Source organism: Podarcis erhardii (genome assembly GCF_964252035.2).
Source record: "Podarcis erhardii genome assembly, chromosome: 9".
Lineage (NCBI taxonomy): Eukaryota > Metazoa > Chordata > Lepidosauria > Squamata > Lacertidae > Podarcis > Podarcis erhardii.
Genome location: NC_138512.1, coordinates 20,800,490 through 20,827,853, shown reverse-complemented (window position 1 = coordinate 20,827,853; position 27,364 = coordinate 20,800,490). Strand labels below are relative to the sequence as shown.

The 27,364-nt window shown below is 42.6% G+C and overlaps 1 protein-coding gene and 2 long non-coding RNA genes across 5 annotated transcripts in view; 1 reads left to right on the top strand and 2 right to left on the bottom strand.

The window, feature by feature from the left end:
• Positions 1–27,364, bottom strand: part of GABRA2 (gamma-aminobutyric acid type A receptor subunit alpha2) — a 71,430-nt gene that overhangs the window by 24,572 nt on the left and 19,494 nt on the right. For all 3 annotated transcript variants that reach the window (XM_081875871.1, XM_081875872.1, XM_081875870.1), the window contains 2 exons: positions 17,646–17,713; positions 617–837 (listed from right to left, as the gene is read on the bottom strand). In XM_081875871.1, the coding sequence (XP_081731997.1) occupies positions 617–837; positions 17,646–17,713 (289 nt within the window). The remainder of the gene's footprint in view (positions 1–616; positions 838–17,645; positions 17,714–27,364) is intronic.
• LOC309349723 lies at positions 1,468–10,858 on the bottom strand. Its single transcript, XR_014160135.1, has 3 exons — positions 10,659–10,858; positions 4,780–4,850; positions 1,468–1,800 (listed from the first exon to the last, which is right to left on the bottom strand). It is a non-coding gene; the product is annotated as an uncharacterized lncRNA (long non-coding RNA).
• On the top strand, positions 10,928–13,144 carry LOC309349350. Its single transcript, XR_014159865.1, has 3 exons — positions 10,928–10,982; positions 12,259–12,444; positions 12,602–13,144. It is a non-coding gene; the product is annotated as an uncharacterized lncRNA (long non-coding RNA).

The window sequence follows — 27,364 nt, the reverse complement described above, 5'->3', positions numbered from 1 at the left end:
GGGCAACACACTACTGTAATTCCTTGGACCTCTTGCTTTGGCTTATTGATTCATCTGAACTCAGGCTCATAGGTGTTCTCATTCTAGACAAGCCATGTGCTGCAAACAAGGTTTGTGCTTGGTTTACAGCTTGTGGTTGGGCTGAAAGAGATGAGCCTAGGTTCAAATGCTAAGCCCTGGATAGCGCAACAGCAGAAATATCAGTGGAGGAGTGTAGTGGCTGCAGTCTCCTTTTTTAGAATCCACATGTTCATGCAAAATGAACCAATATTTGCAAACTGATAAGTTTATGTATTTTTTTGCAAATGTAACAAATCTCTGATCCACCTGTATTGGGGCATCTCAAAACTATTCACCTGCTAGTTTCATAGCATGCAATGGGTGGTATGTATGTGTGAATAGGCTACTAGGGAGGTCTTTAGATTAACAGGGCACTGGGAAGGATGCAGTTCTTTTCAGGATGGCATATTTTGCCATGTTAGGAGTCTGCTCACCCGAGTGTTTGCTGCAGGATGCCGTGAAATGAGAGTGTTAATAATAGGGAACATGCTGGCTTGATGCTAAAGTGAGAACAGCTTACCAGGACAGTGATCAAAAGACAAAATAAAATGTGCACCTCATGGTATATAAGAGAGTCCCGTCATCTTGAATTCGTAGGAGCTTATTTGGCATTGTCATGTTGTGAGCTACTGACTTCTTTCCATTATGAAAGAATGTATCTGGAGTCCAGATTTTGCTGGCCATTAAATTGTTCAGTCGAAGAATGTTCATTGGACCCTTAAACTTTAATCTCTCATCTTTCCATCTTTGGCGGAAGAAAACATCTATTGTGTATTCCTGAAGTGGGGGGATATTAAAAGTGTTTTAAAGTTAGTTACTATCAGTCCATATCAATAAAGTGAAAGTAGCACATTACCAACTTGGAGAAAAAGCAAGGAGAGGCAGAACAATCAATACATATTTAGAAATTGTGTGTGTGTGTGTGTGTGTGTGTGCGCGCGCGCGCGCGTGCATGCATACTTTCAAAGTTTTGCTGCACGTCTGCATGGCTCATGAAGTTTGCTGTGTACAATGTTTCCAAACTGTGTTTAAGTTTGGACTTTGGTGAGTCTGTAGTGGATAATATAGCATAAAGGGGAGAAAATAACCAAAAAATGATTCTCTTCATGCCATGACTTCATGAAGTTGCTGGTATCATTAAGAAGATATCCTAAACAGATCAGCAAGATCATAATGGGACTCAATATATGTTTAATATATTTATTCACTTCGCTGCATTCATAAAAAACAGGTGCAGAAAAACTGTCCTATACATTAGATGCCATATTTTCAGACAGCAATAAATTTATTCCATCCTTCAATTTTATTACCTCCTTCAAAACATTTTTCTCGATTTTAAGCATTTTTGAATGTTTTGTTTTAAAGGGTTGTTTTAAGTCCTTTAATAGGATATCCCCCAAAATACAAAAATATTAAATCCTGCAAAACTATGCTAAAGAATTTTGTTGCCTTAGCTATTCCCCTCATTAATATAATGATAAACATACAGCTTCATTTTACTACCTAATGTGTTCCAACTTAATTTTACTAGCTAATGTGATTCTATGATGGTTGCTTTGCATATCGACAGTCCCAGTTCCTTGCAATTCAGTAGATTAATTGCAAAAAAAGCGAGGTCTTCTTGTTAATTTGTGCCACAGTAAATATTTTTAATAGGAGTACATGCATTACAGTGCAGCATTTGATACACTTCCATTCTGCTAATTTTCTTCTGATAATGCAAGCTTCAGTTTCAGCAGCCTGGAAAACAGGGAAATATCTTCAGAACAGGTAAACCTGGAATACAATCCTCCACACACACACCTGGGAGTAAGCCCCATTGAGCTCAACAAGGCTTACTCTTTGGTAAGAGTAATGGATAGGATTGCACTGTTGGCATGGATATTTTTTGCCCCTCCTGACCCTTTTCTTTCATTTCTCACGTTGTGTTCACTTCTCTCTGTACCAATAACAGTAGGCTTGTGCTAATCTTGCCCTGCAGTAAGACACAAGCTCCTGTGTAGAACCAAATGGTGCAAATGACCCGGAAAGCCTGTACACTCCATCTTGGTAGTCAAGGGACTAGGTTTCTTGTGCTACTCTCTTATCAGAGAGGTGGATGAAAATTGGGAAGGTGCCTGTTAGCAAGGGGTGAGTTAATTGGGCTATTGTTGCCAATTTACGTAGCTTGCTTTTTAAAAATTATCAGTATTGCTTAACATGTTAGCCCCTCAAGGACAAGTCATGACAAATGATTGCTGTTTCAGTATCTATCCTGAGCCTGCAATGGCAGCAAGGCTCTGCAGGCTTTTCGTAGAATTGTAGAGTTGGAAGGGATCACAAGGGTCGTCTTGTCCAACCCCCTGCAATGCAGGAATATTTTGCCCAAGGTGGGGCTTGAACTCATGATCCAGAGGTTAAGCCTGTCTTGTAAGTTTTCGCCTTCTTCTAATAAAGCACTAGCTTTGATCACTCAGGCATTTTTTACATCCTTCTTGGGAGCCCCTGCACTAAGCCACTTGCACAGGTCCTCCTTTTGGCCTGTGGATAATGATGATAATGATAGTGACAACAACAATGTTATTGTTTATACCCCACCCATCTGGTTGGGTTGTCTCAGGCACTCTGGGCAGCTTCCAACGCATACAAAAACATAATAAAACATCAGGACAATAGGCACAGTTAGCAGGATTCCAGAGTAAGGATGCGTTGGGGGAGCCATAGCAGCCAGATGGCAAATTCCTGGCTGGAGTTAGGAAGAGTGGGTGGGTGCCTGTGGCAGAGGTGCTGGATGGGTTTGGGGCTTCCCAGGATTGGTAACCTGTCTAAGTAGATCCAGCAGCTATAACCGCTGCCTATGAGTGGATGAATTTAACCACTGAAGCCCTTGGGAAAAGATAAGCAGCCTTGGCAGTGGGCTGGCTGTTTCTGCCTGTGATGAAAATGCAGGGAGATGACTTGAAGGCTTTGCAGGAGTGGATGAAGGCCATGGAGGAGGATGTGGTTCGGGAAAGAGATATGCAAGCTACCGTCTGTGAAGTTGTAAGGGATTCAGGCGGAAAGTTAGAGAAGCAGGAAAAGGAGCTGCTCACACTGGCTTCTCAATGTGCACAGAAAAGGGGACACTGTTTGCATAGCCCGAGGGTGCAACTATTCTTGGTCAACCTGCTTGGTCACCATCAGGATGGGATGATAAAGCTGAGGAGAGCACCTTGAATGAGGAAGGGGAAGTAGTGATGAGGGAATGAGGCTGGCTGCACGTCCTTTGATGCAGGCTAAAGTGAAATAGTGTAGGGTTGGTGCTGCCCCAGTCCTGCCAATCTAGGTGAATACTGTTCACGATGATAAATCTGGTGAGCTCATGGAGCTGGCTAAGTAATTTCATCAGTAGCCACGTGAAACACTGTTGGCCTGGCTGTTACATTTGTGGGTTGAAGGAGAGGGCAGTTTGAGTCTCTTGCTGGGAGAAGCAGTGAGCAATGTGGCTGCACACCCAGCCCCAAGGCAGCAGCTGCATGGGTCTCAGAAGATGCAAGGCAATCACTGTTTGCTTGATGGGATTATAGCCATATATCAAGATGCTTGGGGAGCAATAGCAGAGGTGAAGGTAGAACACCCCCATGGCATACACAGGCAATGGCAAGTCCGCTCCACTTACAACTGGGACTTCAAACTCCTACTGGTGCTTATGCAAGAACAGCCCCAAGATCTGGGTGGGCCTTGAAAGCAGTACAAGTTCTAGCAGGTGTGATAGACCCCTGACTACCAAGAAGAAGTGAAACCGATCCTCCAAGCTCCACAGAAGTTACCCTATCAGGCTGAGGAAAGGTTGCTTCAACTCATATTGGAACAGGTTGTAGTGGCTGCAGTCTCAGAGGAAGCAAAGGGTTTGGCTCAACTAGTCCGCTGGTGGAAGCCCTCTGGCCAATTGCAAGTTGCTGAAATGCTGAGCCCAGCTGGGACAGCTACTTGTGTAGTACTGCTACAAGGAGACAATGTGCCTAGAATTGTGCCTAAATGATATCTGTCTGCTTGTTCAAAGGTTGCACCTGGAGTGGACAGCGGCAGTCACAGCCATCATAATCTGGAGGGTCCCAGGGTTCCTCTACTGACTGTATCCACACTTGTGCCAAGATGTTTCTGTACCTCCTGTAGACCAGGAGCTTGGCTGTCATCAACTCCCACAGCGGCAGTGGAAATCTCTACCTCAATTGGACCCATCGATCAGCAGAAAATACTGGCTATTATAACTGCTGGATCTGCACACAGATGCCAGTGCAAGGACACAGTGGCTTCCCCAACATATTTCAAGCCATTGGATAAAAATGATTATTGTGTGGTGCAATGTTATTTGAATGCTATGCTAAGCAAGTGCACCCTGTCCTATCCATCAGTACCTTTCTGATCTTACCTTCTCAGTCAATGCAATGAGACAAGAAGGGATAATGTATCCTTAAGGGATTAGGGTCATACTAAGCAGATGTGGGATGGGGTCATATGGTTAACTCCTTTATATGCCATCAGTCAAGCTGGAGGGATTTGTTGGGACCAACAAAATGCAACTTACAGTAGACCTGGTAAAAGGGAACCTATATGGAGCATGGGATCAGACATGTTATGGCCTGGGACTAACTGGACCAGACCCCTGGGATTTACTGGGTGAGAACAAATGGTACCTATTGGGTATGTGGGAACTATGCCTGGCTGGGGTTGCCCCCAGGGTGGCATGGATGATGTTACCTGGGTCTGCCTTGGGTACCGTATCAGATGATGCCAGCCCTGTCTAGTGACAGGGCATTAAATTGGCGAACCTGGAAAGGAAGATGGACTTTGATCAGTTTTTAACCATGGTGATTATTTGATAGTATTGATTCCACCTGCTGGAATTATATTCACCATGATGAAGGTCAGTGAGTTTGCCGAGATAATGCAGGCAGCTTTAAACACACTGCACTGGGGCTGGCTGCCCTCAATGAGGAAGCCTCTGCCGTGAAAGCAGCTGTCATGCAAAACAGGCTAGCTTTATATATGATTGCAGCTGCTCAAGGAGGGTGTTGTGCTTTTATAAAGCAGGGGTGCTGCATATATATCCAGATAAACTAGCTTCCTAAGTAAAAGGAGGCATGCTTTGTATCAAGATAGCACTAAGACAGCCAACTTGGAACGAGAAACATGGAGGATTGTGATATAGGTTCCAAAGGCTTGGAGGATGGTGGCACTGCTTATTAATTATTATTGTAACAATTACAGTGATAGGATTGATTTTTGTTGTTGTTGTTGTTGTGGATTTTGCTTGCAACCGAGTAACAAATGCACCACACAACTCCCCTCCTTTGAGACCCCAAGGGAACTATGGAAGAAGACATGGGGCAGATTGTGTAGATCCAAATGGTGCAAATGTCCTGGGAGGCCTGTAAATGTCACCTTGGTAGTCAAGATAACCCCGGCTTTGAAACTTTGAAGCCTTAGTTTTGGTTTAGTTAGTTTGGAGAGGGGAGGCTTCTCATGCTGACTGCCTTATCTGAGAGATGGGTTGGGAAGGTGCCTCTAAGCAAGGGGTGTGTTAATTGGGCTATTAGTTCCTTTAAATAATCAGAACCAGCGAAGGCGGTGAAGGTCCTGTGTGAGTGCCTGAAGGCGATTGGAGGATGGATGGTGGCTAACAAATTGAGGTTGAATCCTGACAAGACAGAAGTACTGTTTTTGGGGGACAGGGGGCGGGCAGGTGTGGGGGATTCCCTGGTCCTGAATGGGGTAACTATGCCCTTGAAGGACCAGGAGCGCAGCCTGGGAGTCAGCTGTCCATGGAGGAGCAGGTTAATTCTGTGTCCAGGGCGGCTGTCTACCAGCTCCACCTGGCACGCAGGCTAAGACCCTACCTGCCCGCCGACTGTCTCACCAGAGTGGTGCATGCTCTAGTTATCTCCCGCTTGGACTACTGCAATGCGCTCTATGTGGGGCTACCTTTGAAGGTGACCCGGAAACTGCAATTAATCCAGAATGCGGCAGCTAGACTGGTGACTGGAATTGGCCGCCGGGACCACATAACACCTGTCCTGAGAGATCTGCATTGGCTCCCAGTACATTTCCGAGCACAATTCAAAGTGTTGGTGCTGAGCTTTAAAGCCCTAAATGGCCTTGGTCCTGTATACCTGAAGGAGCGTCTCCACCCCCATCATTCATCCCGGAAACTGAGATCCAGCGCCGAGGGCCTTCTGGCGGTTCCCTCATTGCGAGAAGTGAGGTTACAGGGAACCAGACAGAGGGCCTTCTCGGTAGTGGCGCCCACCCTGTGGAACACCCTCCCTTCAGATGTGAAGGAAATAAGCAGCTATCCTATCTTTAAAAGACATCTGAAGGCAGCACTGTTCAGGGAAGTTTTTAATATTTAATGCTGTACTGTTTTTAACATTTGATTGGGAGCAGCCCAGAGTGGCTGGGGAAACTCAGCCAGATGGGCGGGGTATAAATAAATTATTATTATTATTATTATTATTATTATTATTATTATTATTATTGCCATCTTACTTAGCTTGTTTAACATATTAGCCCCTCACAGACAAGTCATAATGAATGTTTGCTGTTTCGGAGTGCAGTAGGGCTCTGGAGGCTGTCTTGTCAGTTTCACCTTCTTCTAATAAAGCACTAGCATGGATCACTCTGATGTTTTTGACATCTGTTTTTGGAACCCGTGCACCAAACCACTCACACTGGCCCTCCTTTTGGGCTTGTGGATCAGGACGGTTCTTGTTGAACTGCCACCCTCTTCAGTTATAGAACAGAGTCAAACTTGTTCAAAGTCAGAAGTGCTCTATAAGGTGAAATTTATGAAATATGGCTGGGCGCACACACCACTGAATTCAAAAGTAGACAACTAACCTAAAAGCCTCAAGATGAAATCTGGCTGAGCTTTCTCTACTCCTATATGCAACATTCAATATAAGAGATATTCAGTTTGGGATGTGAGTGTGGGATGTGATGTTCCAAATTTGATTCAGTGTAGGCCATGGCAACATTCCCACCTTGAAAACTTCACCTTTTGTTGCAGATGTTCTGCTATGCATTTGTATTCACTAAACAGTATCTCATAAATCTACTTGGTACAAGTAGATGTGAAATATTGGCATGTGTAAATTTCTGTAAGTGATAAAAGTATATGCCCACCTCCCTTGTGGCTGATAAATCAGAGAGTGAGATCCAGCTGCTTCAGTTATCATTGCTAATGGATGAGTGGATGAATCTGGAGACATGCGAATGACTAGTCCAAAATCACTGTAGCCTCGCCATTTCATGTTAGGGGTGTTTGGATCATACTTTTGGTAAACACAGACATTTTCATACATATTTTGCTTACAAATTATTGCTTCTCAACTTATATATATATATAAACAACACACACACACAATTCCTTGGCATACCATCTTCATAATCATAAGTCAATTTAGTGATAAGCATTCCTAATTTAATTTTGCCTTGTTTTAGTTTCAGAACTGTTAATAGCATTACTGTACTGTATCAGAAACACATCTAGGAAGCTAATGAAGCCGTTTTGCGCAAACAGCATTTTCAAAAACAAAGCACACACTTCTGCCAGGTATCTGAGCATAGGTGTTTTATGATATATACCTGAGTGAGTCGCACTCAGAAAAAGTGGTGTGGCTCCCTCAATTCATTTTGTTGCTGAGTAATTCCTTACTGCTCCCTTTTAATGAATTCTAACCTTTGTGCCAAACATCAATAAGGATTCTGAAGAAAGTTCCTTAACAACAGTAATTAATCAAACTGGATTTAAGCTTGTTGGTGTCTTTGGTATCTAATCTCTCTTACATCGTAGATGTTGATTCATATTATGGATGCTTGTTCGGTATTATTTTATTAACACTATTGCTACATGTTTGTCATGGTCTTTTGGTCAGAACAATAAACTTATAAACTTGAACAAAAGTAATTAGAGATAGACAAATCTGTCAATTTCAGTTTCTCACACACCCCTCTTAAATGCAGTTTGCCACGTTTCTGCATCAGTTTGATTAAAAAAAGAAAAGTTCTCACAAAAATTCATCAGCATTCTGATGCATATTTCTTCTAATACACACATTTTGCAAGCAGTTTTCCATATTATGAGCATTTCTGTTATCTGCACTAATATGTGCACTTTTTTTGATACACTTGACCCTAATTTAACATTGAGGGAGGGGCAGGTTTCCAGAACCAAAATCACAAAATTAAAAGAAAAGCAAATTTTGACGGCTACTTGCATTTTGGTTGATGCATTGCTTCGAGAAGCATGGATTAGGTAGGTCCGTGTTGAAAAGTGACCCAAACTGAATTTCTCTCCCATCCTTAATAGTAACTGGGTATTCCTCAACCAATTCCCAAATGGTGAGAAGTTTCAGGGATGCAACACATACTGAACTATTGAAAATTCCATACATCTCTCTCATATATTCAGCACAGGGGTCTTTCCAATGTCCCAGAGCACTCTTCAGAATTGTCATCAGGACCTCATAAGTGCCAAGTAGCAAAAGTATGACTGGGTTTTCACCAGAATAGAAGTTCTAAAAGCCTATTCTAGTACAGTCATACCTTGGGCTACAGGCGCTTTGTGTTGCGCGATTTCGGGTTGCGCACCGCGCCGAACCCAGAAGTACCGGAACGGGTTACTTCCTGGTTTCGGCACTTGCACATGCACAGAAGCACTAAATTGTGCTTTGCACATGCACAGAAGTGCCAAATCGTGACCTGCTCATGCACAGATGTGGCGCTGCGGGTTGTGGACGCTGCGGGTTGCGAACATGCTTCCTGCGCGGATCATGTTCACAACCCAAGCATCCACTGTATTACATGAGCAGCCTGGGAACCACTAAGGCACAGTTCACACCCCCCCCCCAAAAAATACCATAAGGGTAGAACAAGAAGTTTATATGGGAAGAATCTTTAATATGCCTCACTATAATACCATCTGCATTGCCAAAACTCTCCAGTGAATTGCCAGACTGGGTCTAAACTTCAGTCTTGGCAACTGCAAATATGACCTACATGGCCAAGACTCCTCTAATACACCGAGGGGTCAGTAAAAGCCCTCCCTTCTTGTTGCAGTGATACTGGGGCTTCAGAAAGAGTCTAATGCATGATGGATTTAACAGTTAAAATACTTTGGGCAACACTGAATTCCTACAACATGGCAACGAAGACAATGGGGGCAGGGGATACCACACATTTTCTAAATCCAACCTTCTTTTTCCTGATTGTAAGGAAATGTGCTGTACATTTTTCTAAACGAAGTGAATATGCAATTAGCTATTTAAATCAGGACTTAATGTTATAGGTTTCCTTTGTCAATTATGGTGATTAACTGTTCAGAGTTACTGATTTGTTTTTCTGTTTTGTGTTTTAGGGGAGTAACTTTCTTTTTAATTTTTTAAAGTGAACACAGCTTTTCCTCTCAGGCTAATGTCAGAATAAATTTACATCACTGGCTTCTTTGCAATTCTTTAGGGCTTTTTCATCACAACACTAAGCTTACACATTTCATAAAAACAGCTACAAGACAGCTGAATCTCCAAAGGTGCAATCTGCTTTATCCTTGCACTTTGCCTTCCTTTTGATGGTCTCTATTATTCTACATAATAAAGCCGAAAACCATCTCTGCATCCTTCACTCAAAGCATTGTTACTAATGCACTGAGCCTAAACTTGTAAAGCAGTGATTGAAAGTAAGGTTAGATTGGGAACAAATAGAGACATCCAGCTTACTTCGAAGGAGTCTGGGGGGCAGAATACCATGCAGTCGCATGTACCTAGTACACCGTGAAGTGAAAAGCAAATGGGGAGAAAAAGACTGCTTAGCTTTTGCCCTTTAGTCTATTTCCCACCGAAACTGCACCACACCACCAAGTAGCTTTTATCTCTGCAAAGTTCTAGATCTAGTGAGATAAAATGGGTCTAGATCTAGAGTACTGGTGGGAATACACAGCTGAGAAATACAGAGTTTCACTGCATGCAATTGCAGGATAACATGTAAAGGTAAAGGGACCCCTGACCATTAGGTCCAGTCGTGACCGACTCTGGGGTTGCGGCGCTCATCTCGCTTTATTGGCCAAGGGAGCCTGCGTACAGCTTCTGGGTCATGTGGCCAGCATGACTAAGCCGCTTCTGGCGAACCACAGCAGCGCACGGAAACGCCGTTTACCTTCACGCTGAAGAGGTACCTATTTATCTACTTGCACTTTGGCATGCTTTCGAGCTGCTAGATGGCCAGGAACAGGGACCGAGCAACAGGAGCTCACCCCGTCAAGGGGATTCCAACCGCCAACCTTCTGATCGGCAAGTCCTAGGCTCTGTAGTTTAACCCACAGCGCCACCCGCGTCCCTTTTAGGATATCATGTAGTTTGCACCTAATGAAGTGAATCTCTTTAATGCTCCAGGCTGACACAGATGCATATTCCTGCATTACAGGTGGTTGGACTAGATGATCAGCAGGGTCCCTTCCAAAGCTACAATTCTATGATTACATTACTCTAGGCATGAAGCAAGAGGTGTCTACTAATATGCAGGGCAACCTATATCATTTGACACGGATTTAAGATCATCTTAAGTAAGACCATTTGGGTTCTTACCTGTAAAGGGGATACCCCTACATGTAAAAAGATGGCCTCAGTGGGACTTGAGCTCCACCTGGTGGTTGAAGGCAAATCTGTAGCTCCAGATAGAGTCTTCAAAAATCCCTATCTCATCTGAAATTCTCAGTTTTCCATTATGACAAGCCAGAGAAGGAGAAGCAGAACAGATAAGAGGAACAGCCAATGAAAAACAAACAAAGAAACAAAAAAGACTCTCTGCTGGATAAACAACCAACAAAAAGTGGGGGGGGGGGGACTCAGACAGACTGGACCATGCGTAGTTCAAAAAACTCAGGCAGGAAGAAAAAACTATATAACAAGGTGAGGCCCGGAGGTCATATTGCACAGAAATCCCCTTTGTGAGGGGGGGGGGGGTTAGGAATGTCAATTCCAGATGAAAACCCTGTTTGATGGTCTCCAGGACCCAAAGGTCTGACATGATGGCCTGACATCTTTAAATATGAAGGGAGAGAAGAGTATAGGCTGGTTTCAGAATTGATGCTTGTATCTTCTGAACTAGTTGAATGAACAAAATCTAAGGAATGTTTCTTGTTGCTGGCTTCTGGTTCCCCTGCGAGCTTTATTCCAGGAGCAATAGGAGGACCAAACTTCTCTCCCTCTTCTGTTGGGTCTGAGAAATCAAAGGGCCTGGAAGGATTGGTGGAGGATCTGGTAGGACTGGTAGGATCTGAAAGGAGCACTTGTCATCCTTCTTATGGGCTTGAGGGCATGGCCTTATTTTCATCCTTTGATTCCACAAGCACATCCTGGAGTGCAGCAGCTCTTAAGAGCATTACCCCCCCCCCCCGCCGCCATAGATTTCCATAGCTGAACTGGAGCAGAAGAGAGCAACCACCTCCCAGTGGCACAACCAGAGAACTCTCCTTACCAAGTCTCTTGCCACCAATAAACAGCTTGAAAACTGAATCACATCTGAAATAAATGATGCCAACTTTTAAAGCTTAAGAGAGCATTGAGCTTCAGGTTAGCCTCATGCAGCAGTTCCTCCAGTCTCAAGAGAGGAGCTTTGGCAAAGATGGGGGCAGAAGAAGTTGCCCACACCACCGACTCCCACATGCGCTCCCTTGAGACCCAAATCCAGTTCCTGCTTTGTAGGGTCCTCAAGTTGTGCATCCAAGTCCTTAGGATGAAGTATGTTATGGGCTGATCCTGTCACCGGTGCATCAACAAGCAGCAATTTATCCTTGCAACTGATCCACGACTTGTTGCCCCAACCTTTAATGATCACTGCATTAGCCACAGTTGTGTTGAAGAGGTGTCTCTAGTTCAGACTCAATAACCTTAGGGACTAAGGCAGGCAACTTCACCATCTTGGACTTGGGTTTAGGATCCAGACATACAGAACTCTGCTCTCACCCCGCTGCTGCCTCCACCTCCCAGCTTGTATAAATTCAGCCTGGGCAGTGAAGGAACCACTGAGGAGCCTTGCCTGGCACTCAGAGATGGAGGAAGGAAAGCTATTTAAAGGCACTCCAAGCACCAGGGCCTTGTGGGGTTTCCATTGCCACAGTTGCTTTTTGATGCAAGGGAGGTGGGAATTAGTGGAAATTACTATGCCTCTTTTTTTCCTGCACAGGGGCTGAAGTTGAAGCTAGTTAGCACCAAGATAGCTGAGAGGCCCACAAATGCTGTTTGCAGGGAATGGAAGACTTCTTGAGAGCTTTCGCCACGTTGTGTGGCAGTAACTGAGAACAAATGGGGTTGGAGAAAATGGAATATGGAAATGAAGTGCCCAGACACAGATGAGGATCTTCAGGCTGAGGTAAAAACAGCTGGTCCTGCCATGGAGACAGAGAAAGAGCGAACAATATTGGGTGACAGAGACAAAATGAGAATGGAATTCAGGGCTAAGGAAAATGGCTGGCAGAAGGGAAGGGAAGGAGAAAAACACTACTCTTCTTTTCTATTCTATTTTTCAGAAACAGAAGGAGGCAGCACAAAAACAAACACACAAAAACAGAGAGAGGAAACAAAGAAAATAAAACTACAAGCCTGAACCAACAAATGAAATCTCAGAGAGGTAACAAGGAACCGCTTTATTGAAGGCAAAATTGAAAACTGAGGATTCCACAGGAGAGAGTAACTTTTGAAGATTCTATTTCTTTTGCCTTCAAGAGCTTGGTAGAGTTCAAATCCCACTTGCGGTCATCTTTACAAGCACAGAAAAATATCTGACTTACGTTACCTCATTTCTGTCTCTGAAAAACATGTAGCACCCATACTCCCCCTGTTCATGTGGTAGATGTCAGGAAACACAAGCTGCCCATGTCCTATGCAATCTGCACAGGAGGAAGGAAGAGAAGCAACATGGTGAAGCCAAAGCCTTTGCTCCAATTCCTTGTCTCCATTTTCCTTTCCCATCCCATATATTGTTTTAGAATTAGCTTAAACATGTAAGTAAGCATGTGTCTACATGCCAGATTCTGGATTTCTTTCATCACTTTGCCCCATTTTACTGTATTCAAGAAATGAGAATCCAGAGGAGGTTAAGGAGGAGATGAAGCAGCAAGACTAGAGAGAGTGATGGGCTGGTTTCTCTATGGTTCTCATTGAGTTCAATAGACAAAGGTTGCAAGTTGCAATCCAAGTCAAAAATTGCCACATCTAGGTTGGAGGGGTAGGGAGAGAGCTTCCCCTGAACTTCTTCGTTCCCACCACCCATCATAATGATAGGCATTTTCTTCAGGACTCTAAACAGTTGTAGATGTGGGAATGTTCAGGGTGGGAGGAGAGGATATATTGTTTATTAATACCCCTCCGTTCCTTTACTTAGCAGAGTGCATTCCCCTTCACACAGCAGAAAACGAGTTGCAAACTCGTGTGAGTTTCTTGAGACAATACACAATTCAATCTGGCTTGTCCAGATTGAAATGCGTTCTAATATTTTCCTGGTAAAACCCCTTGAATCCCTCCTAAAAGAATAAAGACACCACAGTCTTATTCATAAGCAATAAAAAGAAAGTTTGCTCACGATCAGGCAGGCTTAAGGCTTAAAGTTACAAACGTATAAAAACAGGTTTACCCCATAAGGGAGATGGCCTGAGGGACCGCTTGGATGGAAGTTCGCAGGATGAAAAGAAGATGGAAAAGGGGAGAGAGTGGTAGCATGCCTTGGCCTTTTACCAGGTCTGGAAAGGTCAAGCCCTCCCACTAGTCACATGCAAGGAAGGATGCTCCAGGCCAAGAGGAACAGTTTCAACTGGCTGGACCATGGGTAGGCAACCTAAGGCCCATGGGCCACAAGCGGCCACGGGGATTGTTTAACCGGCCCACAAGCCGCCCCCAAACTGAGCTGCCTGCTCGGCGAGTCCCCTCACACTGTACTAAACCAGCGCAGCGTGGCGGGGGACTCACTTCTGCGGTGCTGGAAAAAATCATGTCTGCGCAGACGCTGGAAATCGTGGGCACGTACACAATCCGGCCCACAAGGGGATCTCCGCTGGAGTGAACCGGCCCAGGTGAGGTAAACCTTGCCAACCCCTGGTAAACCTTGCCAAACATTCCTTTGCATGTCCACTCTAGGAAAACAAGGAATGTTGTACTTGACTGCTCTCAGTGGATTACATCCCACAATAGAAGTAATTCAAATAGGGGAAAACATGGCCTTGTTTATCATAGCTTCATCGGTAGCTTACCTGTGTTTCCGCTTCTATTTATGTATTAGGCTTACACTTCATTAAAGTGGTGTACAGCAACAACCTCTGAGGTAAATAGCTCAACTGGTAGAGAATGAGACTCCTTAATCTCAGCGTCATGGGTTCCAGCACCATATTGGGTGAAAGATTCCTGCCTTGCAGGGGGTTGGATAAGATGACCCTAGTGACCCCTTCCCAACTCTACAATCCTTTGATTCCATGTCTGGCTGACAGATAGTGACTTGACTGAAGCCAACATGGAAGCTTTGTGAGTAGGGGTTTCAATCTTGTGTTTCCACCACTAAATGCATATGAGGTGGCTCTGAACAATGGATAGTCAGAAAACCAAGGAAAGACAATGCCAAAATAATAATCTTATGCTATAAAACGAAGAGGTTTTGTTTTTGTTTTTTTAAAAAACTTCCTTTAAAAAAATAAAAAGAAGCAAAAATTAAAACTGCCTAGGAAACCTAATTGCATCTCCTTTCCAAATAAATATTTATTTTCCCAACTATACTGAGAAGCTGAACACAGTATTTCTGTGTCATTGCACACCAAAAGCAATCCTACTCAGAAGATCTCTCATTAATTTCCCTTTTAAAGTATGGGGTATATTATTTCAGGCTTGTCCCTGCACAGAATTATCTGGAAGCTGGCTATTCAACATTGCCCAACACTTTTATTTTTAAAAAGTGGAAAGTAACTTTCACGTTTTCGAGTTAATGTCGGCCCTTGGCATTACTAAACACTTTAACCACTTTTATATAGCTGACTACTGAGACCTACAGCTAATGACTGTGGCTGTCATTTTGAGGCACAGATTTTCATTTCCATAAGTGCTCTCTGGAGAACAATCATTTCTGTAAATGCTAACTAGGATTCTGTTATCCATTGCTGTGTGTCTTCTGTTCTCATTTACACCCAAGCAAAGCAAGTGCAAAATGCTGCCAAGTGAATTCTCCACCCACCTCACTAGATTTTTTTTAAAAAAATGTGTTTCACACTTAACATGTGCCGCAATGGCAAATCAGGCCCACAGTGACCAATATCAATAAAATAATGTGTCTGCTAAAGTAAGATGTAACGCTTTGTGTCATATGGATAAAATTTTTCTATTCACTTGACTAACTGCTATCCTTAATCATTATGCATAAACCACATATGCTCTATAGCCAGTTGTCTTCTTGAAGTGCCTTATTCAGTATATGTTATTTCAGCAGGGATTTGAGAAGTGTAACAAGAGCCCTTCCACTAATGAGAAATGCCCTGGACAAATTCAAATGGCATATCGTTTAACACTTGTCAGGCGAAACGAGGAGCGCTGGTGTAATGAAAAGGAGCTCAACATGATATTAATATCAATAATCTGTGTTCATGTTAGTGAAGAACCCGTTTTGACTGAAATCAAAACATGTGACAAATTCAGCGACAACTGGTGACAAGAGTTGCATTAGATGTAACATTGGCTAAGTTGAGTCGTTTGTAATTTTTGTTTAACAAAGGGAGCACTGTGATTACGGGAGCCAATGCCCTGATCTCACTACCTTCTATCAAACAGCTGCTTCAGTAAAACTATGAATCTCAACAGCCTATTTATTCTTATTTATTGCTGAGGTCTCTAATAATGAAATTCATAACAACATGTCATCAGCATAGTAGTTTTTATGGGCTCTTGCGGTTGCTTACTACTGTATTATATGTGTATTGCACACTTCTCTATAGCAATTATGCATGGATCTGTGGTGTTTCTAACTTTGGTCTACAGACTAGAATGATTAATTACTTTTCGGTAGATGGTAGAAGTATGCACTTCCTGGTTGAAAAGCAAATGTCATCATGTAATGAAGCTTCCTAGTCAACAAATTAATGAGGCCATTTCTTGTTTTTTATTCTGATCCTGGTAAGCTACTTTACATATCAATTACCCTTCCTTGGTAAAACTGTCACACTCTTCATCCCACTAAGAGAAGCATTCCGACTTCACATTAAAGCCCTTCAAAATAAGCTGTTAGTTACAACTCCAAATATTTTATTCTTTCCCATAATGGCCTCTTCTTGCGTTGATCAAATACACTGCCTGCTGCCCATGGTTTTCTCTAGCAGAACATTTGATTATTTCTTTGACACCGCAGGATATTAAGATCAGCTTCCATGTGATCCTTATGAGAAGAGCTCAAAGTCTCATGGACTCCAGGATGACAACCTTCTCAAACTGCCAGATTGTAGATTACTTAAAAGGCATGTCCTAAGCTGCCTGCAGGGTCTTCAGTCTTCAGCCATGCCTGACAGAAAATGCTGCTGTAATTGGATTCTGTGAGTCTGACACTGGGTCAGGCTTGAGTTTTGCTCTCCAAGGTTGAAAGAGTAATTACTACTGGAAACAAATGTATAAGTGCTAGTTTGATATCTTGGACCTTTACCTAGACTGATATCTCACCCCGACGTGGTAAAAATGGTTGCTTAGTTTTACCTGTACGGAAATGAATCAGTAACACACCATGTGTGTGTCACACATTTGTGTACCGTGTGCTTCCTGAAAAGTCAAAATGTCATTACTAATCTTCTTTTGAGTGACTCTTTCAGAAATGGTATTTTTTTCTTCTTCCCCTCCCACAATCAATGAATTCACCTCTTCAAGCACATAAGCCTCATATGCCTGGAAACACCCTTTATAGCTAAGCTATGTTATCTTTGTTATTAGAATCAGACCATTTGTGTTCTAGCCCCAATTTTAATATGTGCATTTAGAGAATGGTGCCTCCAAATGGTTCATTCTTGGAGGCTGAGAGATCTCACTAAATGTTCCTCAGCAGCTCACCAATATATATTGCCAGTACACAGTACACAGTACACAATATATATTGCCAGTGATGGAAGTTACAGCCAGTCTATTATTGGAACGGGAAGCTGCCATGCTCAGTGGCTGATTCTCATTTTCATAAAACTAGAAGCCTGAAGTCAACAACACTGGCTGATAAATTCCAGCACACCCGTTCTCTCCAACATCCCCACCAGATAGTCCATCTGCAGACTCATTCACTTTATACCACAGTGGCTACAACTGAAAATGAGGTTGGCCAATCAAAGTTCCTCATCTTCATGGAGCTTTGTTTGATATGGCATGGCAACTGGCCCTGAAGTCTGGAGTGCTTCTCTGATACTCATATTTCATAGCCATGCCTTGGAAGTTCCTGGCCATCATCAAGATAATACAGTAATACAATTTAGCATACTGGTTCCTTGTGAAATTTCTGTAAAATGGTTGGGGGGTATATATTTTTAACAAAATAATTTCATGCCAAAATTTATTTCGCTTTGGGGAACTCACCATGTCTGTATCTGAAACTGGTCCAAAGCTGGTCACATATATGTTTGTGAAGACTTCAGTTGTACTGTCTGGCATAAGAAAATAAGAAAAAGTGTGAGGATGTAGGTTCTCCCTTTTTACAAGTATGCTGAGATAGGTCCTATGGTGTATTTTCTTCAATAAATGCAACAATAAACAAACATTTTATTATTATTATTATTAAATACAGACATGCGTAACTTGGTGGTCACTGTAGAAACACACCCTAAAATTGGACCCAGTTAAAATTCTGGACTTCTTGTTGCAGGAAACTAACAGCCTTAAAATATCATATTTGCATGAATACATTGAAAAGCAAATCACCCCAAAGGCCAATAGATAGGTAGACTGCATTCATGTTGTTCTGTATCTCTTAACTCAGAATGTGAGATATCTAGGGATAGCCTTCTTAAAATGTTGTAGAAATCACAATATTTTATATAATTATTTTGGGTTCTAGCTTTTGAGATTTAGAATATGTATTTACTATAAGCATATGCCTGGAACAGTAGGAGATGGAGCCTTACTTTTGAAGTAAAATTTAGGAAAATCAACAAGAGACAAAATATGGCAGAAAGGTAAAGTGAGCATGTTTCCTCCCTTTCAGGGTACAGTAGAAAAATTCCAGACTTTTTCTCACTCTCAGATGCTCCAGTTTAGATTACAGTGGTGCCTCGCAAGACGAAAAGAATCCGTTCCGGAGTCTCTTCGTCTAGCGGTTTTTTTGTCTTGCGAAGCAAGCCCATTGACAGCTTAGCGGATTAGCGCTTTTAGCGGTTTAGCAGCTTTTAGCGGCTTAGCGGCTTAGAAAAAGGGGGGGGGGGAACCACAGGAACTCGCAAGACATTTTCGTCTTGCGAAGCAAGCCCATAGGAAATTCGTTTTGCGAAGCACCTCCAAAACGGAAAACTCTTTCGTCTAGTGAGTTTTCCGTCTTGCGAGGCATTCGTCTTGCGGGGCACCACTGTAACATATTTCCCATTTTAACCAACACCAAAATAATTTTAAAGTCTAGTTAGGGCACTGTAAATATTATTATTATTATTATTATTATTATTATTATTATTATTAACTATTAGTTTAATTCAAGCAAGAAAACTTACAAGCTAATTTTCCTCATTAATGGCTATTTAAGCATCACACACTTTTTTTGGATTTTGGACATAACATAAATGCATTAGGTCAAAGGCCTGTCCAGTCCGGTATCCTGTTCTCACAATGGCAAACAAGATGCCTGTGGTTGTCTGCATGCAGGACTGCGTGTAAAAGCAGTTGTGATTCCCAGATGCTGGCATTCAGAGACACATTGACTCCAACAGTGGAGATAGAAGAGATCCATCATGTACACTTTGCATCATACTGCAATACAATTACTCTATCTAAACCACAGCTTTTTACATGTTTACATACTGAGCTCCCCTCCCCCTTCCTCCAGATATTCATGTACTCCTTTGCACGCTTAGCTCCTTCAAAAATGAACTATTCTATTTCCTTCTATTGAGGGGGAAGCTCTGTTTATGCATCCATAGGCAGCTGGTGAGGTTCTGCCTAAGAAGCAGAATTCATGCCTACACAGATCCACTAATCAAGGTGTGAATGCTGGTTTTTAAAATACCTGTTTATGATTCCTCAAATATTTGAAACAAGGGTAGAAACAAAATGGGAACCCTACGTTATATTAAAATGTAATGTAAGATAAATATTTATGTAAGTGAGAAGGTAAGAATTTCAATTATAGAAAAAGAGATGTTGCTATGAGGTAGATACACAGAGAAAAGCAACTCATCATTTTACATGTAGCTTGGTGAGACTGAGACTGATGATAAGACTTTGCTAACACTGACAAGTTACATTGACCATTCTAGTTGGGATTTTTGGTTCCATTCATTTTTTGAGCTTTTACTTTTTCTTCCCTTTTTTTCTGCCTTTGTTGTTTATTTTCACTAAGCATACCCTCCAACATTTCTCCGATGAAAATAGGGATGTTCTATTCAATAATAGCAACAACAACAACACAGCAATAATAACAACAATAATTTTACTACTTATATCCCACCCACCTGACTGTGTGTTGCCCCAGCCTCTCTGGGCAGCTTCCAACATATATGAAAACATAATAAAACATTAAACATAAAAAAAATAAATCCCTTCCTTCAGATGGCTCAGGTGGAGGATACCTCCATCCTCACCCACATTTCTCTGATAAAAATAGGGTGGTCCTACCATACCCTCCAATATTTCTCCATTGAAAATAGGGATGTCTTAAGGAAAAGCAGGACATTCTGGGATCAATTGTCTTTTTCTAAATCTTTTTCAGTTTGGAGTCATTCTTTTGAGTCGAAGCAATCTAAACTGCGCACAAGAATGAAGTTTTCTGTAGTGAAAGGAGAATCCCAGTCCCTAAGTTTAGGAAGCAGCTAATCTAAATGGTAAGATAAAATGACGTTATACCTAGACAACAACTATAGAGCAATTCCCTTCTCCTCTACCTACCCATGGAAGGGGACAAAAATATCCTTGTTGGAAACAGGCATGCATAGATGTTTCTTTAAAGCATGCCACAGTTTTCTTATCTTTGTACACAAATAACTGATTAATTCCTTTCCCAAAGATGCCAATATTTTATTATGAGTATTTGCACTTATCATATGGGAGCCACAAATATATACTGGAAATGAAGAGTATTTGTATCATCTATGATAGTTCATTAGCACAGAGAAAACGTTCTACACTAGCAGCTGTACAAAGTGCTAGGAAATGTATGAAAATGGCAATAAAGGGCGGGAGGGAAGAATGGAGCACAAGAGACTGTGAAATTTGTCTTTTCCTGTAGGCATAGTTCACTATACTGCTTAACAACTGGATAGGGACGCGGGTGGTGCTGTGGTCTAAGCCACTGAGCCTCTTGGGCTTGCTGATCAGAAGGTCGGCGGTTCGAATTCCCCGCAACAGAGTGAGCTTCCGTTGCTCTGTCCCAGCTCCTGCCAACCTAGCAGTTTGAAAGCACGCCAGTGCAAGTAGATAAATAGGTACTGCTTTGGTGGGAAGGTAAACAGCATTTCTGTGTGCTCTGGTTTCCGTCACGTTTACGTTGTGCCAGAAGCAGTTTATGACCCACATGACCCAGAAAGCTTTCTGTGGACAAACGCCGGCTCCCTCAACCTGAAAGCGAGATGAGCGCCGCAACCCCATAGTCGCCTTTGACTGGATTTGACAGTCCAGGGATCTTTTACCTTTACCTAACAACTGGATGCAAGAGAAAGGAAGTAAAGCAAGCAGATTTAATTCTATCGCCTTCATACTAGAACAGTAATATTAAGCAAAACCATAAAAGAGAATGGAATAATTCAACATTAACTCCACTGTAAAATGAAATCTGAAAATGACCCAGTAAAGAAAATTCACAGTAGGAAGTTCTATCTTTCCATGTGTTTTATGAGCCAGTAAAAACAGATAAAATGTGTCCAACCACATCTCCCAAAATAAGACACTAATTATACATTACAAATAAGCCCTCTAGAACCATGATGAGGAGACAAATGAGGATCAATTAGTCTTTAGGTCTGATTTGACTTGGAGCAATAAGGTTCCCTGTTCTTCAATTGTAACTGAGCCTCTACCTTAGCCACAGGTTCTAGATACCTTAGATACATAAAAGCTCCACATAAAGAAATCAACAAATTCAAAAATAACACAGATATGATGTAAAAAAAATAAATACTGCCTATACTTTTAAAGTCCATGGTGGTGGGGGACAAGGCTAAATCATTGAGGGGCAGTCTATCTAGCCCAGGATTCCTCAACCTCGGACCTCCAGATGTTTTGGCCTACAACTCCCATGATCCCTAGCTAGCAGGACTAGTGGTCAGGGATTATGGGAATTGTAGTCTCAAAACATCTGGAGGGCTGAGGTTGAGGAAGCCTGGGCTAGATAGACTGTCCCTCAATGATTACTGAATAGAAATCGATTTATGGTTGTCTCTCTTTTTAAAGCAGAGATGGGGAACCTGTGGCCTTTCAGATGTTGTTGACCACAATTCTCATAATCTCTGGCCATTGGTCATGCTGGCTGGTGTGACTGATGGAAGCTGGAATTCAACAGGGTTCTCATCCCTGACTTTAAAGAATTGGGGGTAATTGGATTCAAAGGATACTCATCCCATGGGTTGTATATACCAAAAGACTAATTCTTTCAAATACAAGGAACATGCTTGTTTGTTTGTTTGTGAAGCTTTACATTTATATACCCAGCATACAATTAAAATGATGATGATGATGATGATGATGATGATGATGATGATGATTTAACCTCTGGTGCACTGAGCTGTCCAGGTTGCCACTGAAGCCTTCCCTTCCTTTGCAGAGGCAGTCACTCAAAACAGAACATCCTCAAACATTTTCCAGGCAATAATAAAACTGTTCTCAAGAAATCTACATTAACTCCCAATAGGTTCCTTTGTACACTTCTCTCCCTTTGTTCATGCGTTTTTTCCTATGTGGCTAACACTGTTCAGAGGGAGGGAGGGAGGGAGGGAGGGAGGGAAATTTTGCTGGTCCATAGAAAAATGCCAAAAATCTACAATAGGACAATACCTTTATTAGGACCTTACAAAAAGTCCCAACACAGTCAACTAGCTTTTGAGTTTTCCAAAACTGTTCATTTTCCTACATGTTAGTCTAACAAGAAGGATGAATAAAAAGATGGCATGATGTTAAAACCACAACTCTGCAAACTGAAACAGTCTTAAAATGGATTCCAGCAGTTGTTGTGCAGACCTAATTAGATTAGGCTCTGCTGGGTGATAAACAGATTTGCAGGTTGCACGAAGGGCTACTAGAACAAACAAACACAAAAGGCTGATTCTGCCATTTTAAAGATCTGCCTATAGCACTAATCGGAACACAGAGATCCCTTGAGAGGCAGAGAACAAAGGTAAGTAAAGATTAACATAGTATTCATTATGTTAGCAAAGCTAGAGATTAATTTCAGGTGTTCACTAGGTAAAAAGTCAATAGAAACTAAATTGGGTTGCCTAGGAAACAGCATCTCCTTCTTTCTTGCTACCTGATACGGATCGCAAAGCCAGTATAGAAACATCACAACATTGCCATACAGCCAGTCAGATCTGGTGACTGACAGATTTATTTTTTATATTTATTTGGGCTATTTATATATCATTTTCAAGCAAAATTATTTTTTAAGTGGGGAACAATTAAAAATAAAAACAAATGGGGGAAAATACAATACAAGAACATAATAAAACCATAACCTAGCATTAAAACTTATCATTCAAACTCTGACCATAAATGAAGATAATATGTGCCTGCTTAAAAAGGGCGCACTCCCACACGTGCCACACAGTATTGAGAAGATGGGGTTTCAAAGCTTAGAGGCCACCACCAAAAAGGCTGTGGTCACCAACTTATGGCAATTGTCCAGTTAATCTATAATGCTAAGCCAAACTCTGAATGTGTGAGCATGAGAGTACTCACAATAATAATTATGGCACTTTGCTTCTTCCCCAGTTGTTCTGTTACCATGCTACCCAGAGCTAAGCCATGGTGTGGTTTAGCATTACTTCTGAACTTGGGGTCGTAGTTTGTCTCACTCCACACAAAGCACGAAGATTATTTTGGCTAACCACTCATAGTAACCAAATAACCAATCAGATTTAGCTACATAATGAAGCCAATTCAGAGTAAGAGAGCCAATCACAAAACAGGAACGCAGCAAAAGGGGAGGGGAGGAAGGAGAGGGAAGGAAGTCCCAGGTGCTTGAAATGATATTTATACCAGGCCCACCCAAAGCATTTCAAAGCAAATCTGTCCTTAGGGAACATTTTTAGCAGCAATTCTTACCAAATGCACATTGGCTCTGGAATGAATCTTATTTCAAACATCTATTCTTCCTTGGTTTTGGTTTTTGTTACCAATTCAGAGTAAGGGCAGGAACCATTGCCCATGTTATGAATTGGCATTATATTAGAGGAAGCATTGTGGTTGCTGCATTGTGAAGACTTCCGCCTCTGCTCATAGCCTTTTTTCTTTCCTCATGAAAAATCATCAAAAAGTGACAAACGTTTCACACAGAGTGAAAATGTTTGTCAATTTCCTTTCAACCACTTCAGAGTTCAACCCAGAAGCAAAAATGGAACCCACCCCTCTTTTTATAATGTCCCTGGAGCTCTTGAAGAAGAACAAATGTACAATTTGCAGCTTGTAGTACAAAGGGAGGAACTGGTGCTAAATTCACAGCTTGGTTTTAATTAGGGTTGAATAGGTGGAGTGAAGGGGAGAACACAAAGGGGGAGAGTTGCCAGTTTTCTTTTTCATACCGCAGCTTCAAAATAATGCTTGGTGATCAAACTTTCTCCCTTTGCCTCTTGGCTCCCAGGCAAAGCCAAGCAGAGCATGAAGCAGCTTTTTCGGACTGCTGCGGATTACCCCTCCACTGCTCACCTCTTGGAATTGCAGGGAAGTAGTGTTATATTATAGAAACAAATGCACTGTTTCACTTCTTATCTAAGTAATATCAGTTGGGAAAGGAGAGGGGGGGTTTGGGGGGGTGTTCCAGGAAGCATATGTTAGGTTCTCCCCATCTTCATTTTACCCTCAAAAAACCTCTTTGTGGTAGGTTAGGCCAAGAGATAATTGTTAGGATATAGTTTCATTCCACCTTAAAAGGGAACAGGTATGACTGTTGTGTGTCACATGCCTGTTTATATTCCAGCAACGTCAGTCTGTATATTGAAGAAGAAGAGTTTGGATTTGATATCCCACTTTATCACTACCCGAAGGAATCTCAAAGCGGCTAACATTCTCCTTTCCCTTCCTCCCCCACAACAAACACTCTGTGAGGTGAGTGGGGCTGAGAGACTTCAGAGAAGTGTGACTAGCCCAAGGTCACCCAGCAGCTGCATGTGGAGGAGCACGGAACCGAACCCAGTTCACCAGATTATGAGACTACCGCTCTTAACCACTACACCACAGCTTTTAGCTGTTTAGCTGGACATGAAGGGAAGCAGACATGTTTTTTCCTTTGTTCCTGAACTATGCTGAATAAATGCTGTAAATATGCTTATACATGACTCTGTCCGCCACTTCCGTTGTGAGAAGATTTATTCACTCTGCTGATAGAGCGTGCACAGCTTCTAAACGTATCTGATCAGCTCGTGTCACTGATCGATGCTGTTCCAAGGGAGACCGGTGATCACCTGGCTGCCGGCCGGTAGCTGGAGCCAGCTGGGGGCCTGCCTGATGCCCCCGTCTCCCCAGCAGTATCCCAACAATAATGACTGGCGCAAGGGCACCTTGTGGGCTTCATGTGGGGAACTGAACCCAGGTCTTCCAGGTCCTGATCCAACACTCTAACTACTATGACACACTTGCCATGGCAAGCAGCACAGCTGGAAACATGAAGTGCTGGTGGGAGCAGTGCCAGATTTACGTATAAGCTAAACAAGCTATAGCTTAGGGCCCTACTCTCTTGGGTGCCCCCCAAAAAGTTTAAAGGAAAAAAACCTGGATGTACATTTCCAAAATATAAGATAAAAAACAAATAAAATAAAGCCTACATACAGCAACAGTGTTTTGTGTTCTGTAGGCTCCTATTATGTGCAAATGGCTTTAGATGCCTATTAGGTCCATAAATTACCATATAGCATATATTCAACACACAAAAAACAGTGGCAATTTGTTGTTGACAAAGGACAGCTGGACATATAAAGGGCCCCATTACCTTCAGTACCTTAGGGCCTCATCAAACCTAAATCCTACCCTGGGTGGGAGCAAGGAGAGTCTGCAGGGAAAGGCAACAGCAGCACATGTCCGAGGGAGTCAGGGTGGGCATGTGCCCTACTTTATAGAAGACACTCCTCTCTTTAAAGGTTTAAAGGTACAGAACCATCAGGAAGGAGATCAGGGGCTTTGAGATTGCCCATCTATAGTTAGTGCTTGGACAGCAGGCATACAAGTCTTCTCCCACTATGGTGAGTTCATATTTATTAACCACTTTGAGTTTTTTTCACAATCAAGTGGTATATAAATTTTATGAAATAAATTTGTTTTTTATTCAATTTAAACACTATCCTTCATCCGAAGTTCACAATACCTGTAGTCATTGTTTCTTTAAAAAAAAGCACATGTAATTTTTTATGCCAATCTGCACCTGCTTTGGGGGTGAAGAAGAAGAGGAGCTTGGATTTGATATCCCGCTTTATCACTACCCGAAGGAGTCTCAAAGTGGCTAACGTTCTCCTTTCCCTTCCTCCCCCACAACAAACACTCTGTGAGGTGAGTGAGGCTGAGAGACTTCGAAGAAGTGTGACTGGCCCAAGGTCACCCAGCAGCTGCATGTGGAGGAGCGGAGACGCAAACCCGGTTCACCAGATTACGAGTCCACCGCTCTTAACCACAACACCACACCGGGTGATGTGGCTCAAATGGCTACCCCAAAGGGAGTTCTTGAAGGAACATAGGAAGCTGCCTCAATAGCTCAGTCAGTAGAACATGAAACTCTTAATTTCAGGGTCTTGGGTTCAATGCCCACAATGGGTAAAATATTCCTGCCTTGCAGGGGGTTGGACTAGATGACCCTCGTGGTCCCTTTCCATTTTACAATTTTATGATTCTAAACGAAGTCAGACCAACTACCCATTTAGCTGTGTATGTCTTTCCAGCATGGTGCTGGCTCTGCAGGGTTTCAGGCAAGTTTCTCTTTCAGCCTTAACCACGGATGCCAGGAATTGGACCTGAGACCTTAAGCATGTGGTCTACCTCTGGGCAATGCCTCTTCCTGATGTGCTATCCCATTCTGTTTGTTCAGCACACAAGTCAAAGGAGTTTGGCAGCCTTTGTACTGATCTGCAGGTTCATCGGTCAGTGGTGCTGCGGGAGAAAGAGAGCGGCCCTATCGTATTAACACTCATGGTATTAACACTTATTGCCACCTTCTGCCTGCACAGCAGCCTCCAACAGGACAGGGAAGTGATGGCGAGCTAAGAGTGAGCCATCAGGCTTCATGGATTAGAAGCTTAGTATCCATGATTCTGCGACTCACCACCTGCCGTGTGTGCTGTTCGTGATTTAAAAAACAGAAATTTAAAATGGAACATCTGGAACACCATTCGAGAAGTGATGTAGTCGTAGCAGACTCAAGGAAGACATCACTGCTAGAAGACTATTTTAAAAACAATAAATAATTCAATATCTGCCTCCTGAAACAGCCTGCGTCAACCAGCTACCACAGTGTTACAGACGGCAAGTTCATGCATTCTTTACCTGGCTATCAAATGATGACATGCATGTACAGTGGTGCCCCGCAAGACGAATGCCTCGCAAGACGGAAAACCTGCTAGACGAAAGGGTTTTCCGTTTTGGAGGCGCTTCGCAAAACGAATTTCCCTATGGGCTTGCTTCGCAAGACGAAAATGTCTTGCGAGTTCCTGCGGGGTTTTTCTCTCCCCCCCCTTTTTCTAAGCCGCTAAGCCGCTTATCAGCTGATCTGCTAAACTGATAAGCGGCCAAAAGCCGCTAAGCCACTAATAGCGCTAATCCGCTAAGCCGTCAATGGGCTTGCTTCGCAAGACGAAAAAACCGCTATACGAAGAGACTCACGTAACGGATTAATTTCGTCTTGCGAGGCACCACTGTATCTGTAGAATGGCATTCCTGTCAAGATATGGCAGGTGCCTGTTATCTTC